The sequence below is a fragment of the Sorghum bicolor genome, chromosome 5, assembly GCF_000003195.3.
Source record: "Sorghum bicolor cultivar BTx623 chromosome 5, Sorghum_bicolor_NCBIv3, whole genome shotgun sequence".
Taxonomy (NCBI): domain Eukaryota; kingdom Viridiplantae; phylum Streptophyta; class Magnoliopsida; order Poales; family Poaceae; genus Sorghum; species Sorghum bicolor.
The window spans coordinates 3,875,928-3,878,329 of NC_012874.2; the positions used below are offsets into that span (position 1 = coordinate 3,875,928).

Genomic DNA, 2,402 nt, shown 5'->3' on the forward strand with positions numbered 1-2,402 from the left:
TCAATATGACTTTGTTGGTTTATTTTGTTTGAATTCCATTTCACAAGATATGTAAATAGCATTTATCACGATTGTTGGTACACCGAATTCACAACTCCAATAGGATGATATGATCTTAAAGACATGATGAGAATGAAGATCAGAGATTTTCTTTTTACTGTAAACAGGAGGGGTTTCCCCCTGCTGTGTATTTATTTATTAAGAAAATGCGAACCAGCTTACATAAAAGTTCAAGAGACAAAAAAAGGGAAAGAAAGTAAACAAATAAGCAAAAATTACAAGATGGCTTCTAGCCATTGTTGTATGGAAGGAAAGTATATGTTATATGGATGTAAATAAGTACTTCTTTGCTCTGTGAATAACCAGAGCAAACTCCAATGCCATATATATTACACATACATGATAGCCGGAGCTTGCATTCACATATATGTTCCTCACCCAACGCTAGTTGCAGTAGTTTTTTCTAGCAGGTATATGTAGGGGGAGAGATCGATCGAGATGGATGATGCCAACAATGGATACATCAGCAGCATATATAGAAGCAAAGGAACCAACAGCAGCAAAAGGTGAAAAAAAGAAGAAGAAAGAAACCAAGGTGTGTGTGTGACCCCAAGGATGCAAAACCGAACGAACAGGTTGAGAGGCAGCAGCAGGCAGCCATATGCCATTAGCTCACGCAGGAGCTAGCTAGCAGTTTAATCACTCGCTGCCCGCGGGCTTGTAGGCGATGAAGCTGACGCACTGCGTCTGCTTGATGTTGTCGAAGCCGAGGATCCGGACGTAGGCGTCCGGGTAGGAGGCGATGGCCTCCTGCAGCTCCTTGTAGACCTGCGACGCGTCGGTGCAGCCGAACATGGGCAGCTTCCACATGGTCCAGTAGCGGCCGTCGTAGTAGCACGGGGAGGTGGAGTTCTCGCGGTACACGAAGCCTTCCTTGCTGAACTCGAGGCAGGGCACCCAGTTGTTGCGCAGCAGGTAGTCCACCTGCTTCAGCAGCTGCTCCTCCGTCAGCGGCGGCAGGTACGACAGCGTCTCGAACTTCTTGTTCCCGTACGCCGGCCACACCTGCAAATTAATGCATGCATCGATCGATGTACGTGTTTGTGGTTGCATTTCGCTAGCTCTGCTGCAAAGAATGAATGAAGATGGCCGGCCGGAGCCAAGAACGAAAGGCCAACTAGCTCTTGTGTTAATTATGTTGTTATTACCTGCATGCACCGGATCCTGCCGCCGTTGCTGACTTTGGCGAGGCTGGTGGTGGAGCGGCGGGCGACGGGGAGGGTGGCGGTGGACTTGAGACCCTGGAACGGAGCGACGGCGGTGGCGGACGAGGCCATCACGGTGGGCGCCATTGCTGCTGCTATGTAGTACTAGTAGCTAGTGAGGGAGCGAGCTGAGAGTGAGCTGCTTGCTGTTTTTGCTGCTTCTTGCTGCTTGGGTCGTCCTGTAGGCTCCCCCACCGAGGGCATATATAGAAGAGGCAGCGAGCGTGCGTCCATGGCGACGGATGGCTGTCGTTGGGGCAAGGACGGATCGGACGAATGAAGCGGATGTGGGAGGAGTGGCCACCGTTGTCCCATGGCGGGCAACCCGGCCAGCCTGGCCTATCCTGATCGCGTCCGCCGCCACATGTCGCGTCCCCGTGGCGCGCCTTATCGTCTCAGCCAGCCAACATGTCCATGGAGCCACGCCACGCCACGCCATGGTTGGACTATATGTGATGTGCCACCACTTTAATTATTTGTAGATAGATAGATAGATAGATAAGCTAGCCGCAGGTAGTAGTGCAGTGGTGAAAGTCACTACTACTGACTGCAAACCAAAATTTCCCTGGCCGTGCCCGGACTCGCTCGCTGTCTCCGATTAAACCTAGGTATATGTTGAGCAGGACGTCCCCTGGCCGTCGCCATGGCCGGACTCGCTCGATCTCTAGGATCCGAGGTGGTCCTGCTCTGCTCCGTCGTCGGCGAAGATGAAGACACACCCACTCGTCGTCCCCTTCCTCATGCAAATCTGCGCCGCACAAGCTGTTTCCAAAATTTCGCTGGCCGTGGCCGGACTCGCTCGCTATCTATCTCCGGTCTCCCGTCGCCGATCAAACCGATCGAGCAGGACGTCGCCGCCGTGGCCGGACTCGCCCTCTAGCTCGTCGTCCACGATCGAGCCAGGATCCGGCCGAGGTGGTCGTGGTCCTGCTGCTCGGTCGGTGAATGACTGACTCGTCCCCTTCCTCCTGCTGCAAATCTCCGCCGGACGCATGCATCCGCCGTCTCTCTCAAGCAGAAGCAGTTCCATTCAGCTCGATCGTCGTGGTTTGTGAAAGGATAAGTGAAGAACGACGACAATGGAAGGGGAAAAAAAGACAAACAGTTTTGGGCTTGGGCTTGCTTCGGCTGCGTCTG

At 52.9% G+C, this 2,402-nt stretch overlaps 1 protein-coding gene across 1 annotated transcript; it reads right to left on the reverse strand.

Moving 5' to 3' along the window:
* On the reverse strand, positions 245-1,454 carry LOC8070647 (ribulose bisphosphate carboxylase small chain, chloroplastic). The gene is made up of 2 exons (XM_002450259.2): positions 1,209-1,454; positions 245-1,065 (listed from the first exon to the last, which is right to left on the reverse strand). Exons 1-2 carry the CDS (start codon positions 1,350-1,352, stop codon positions 700-702), a joined length of 510 nt encoding a protein of 169 aa, XP_002450304.1. The 5' UTR covers positions 1,353-1,454; the 3' UTR covers positions 245-699.

Coding starts and splice junctions, on each gene's coding strand:
- LOC8070647 (XM_002450259.2), bottom strand. CDS start 1,352: ATGGCGCCCACCGTGATGGCCTCGTCCGCCACCGCCGTCGCTCCGTTC. Junction 1,066..1,208: donor GCAGGATCCGGTGCATGCAG/GTAATAACAACA, acceptor ATTAATTTGCAG/GTGTGGCCGGCGTACGGGAA.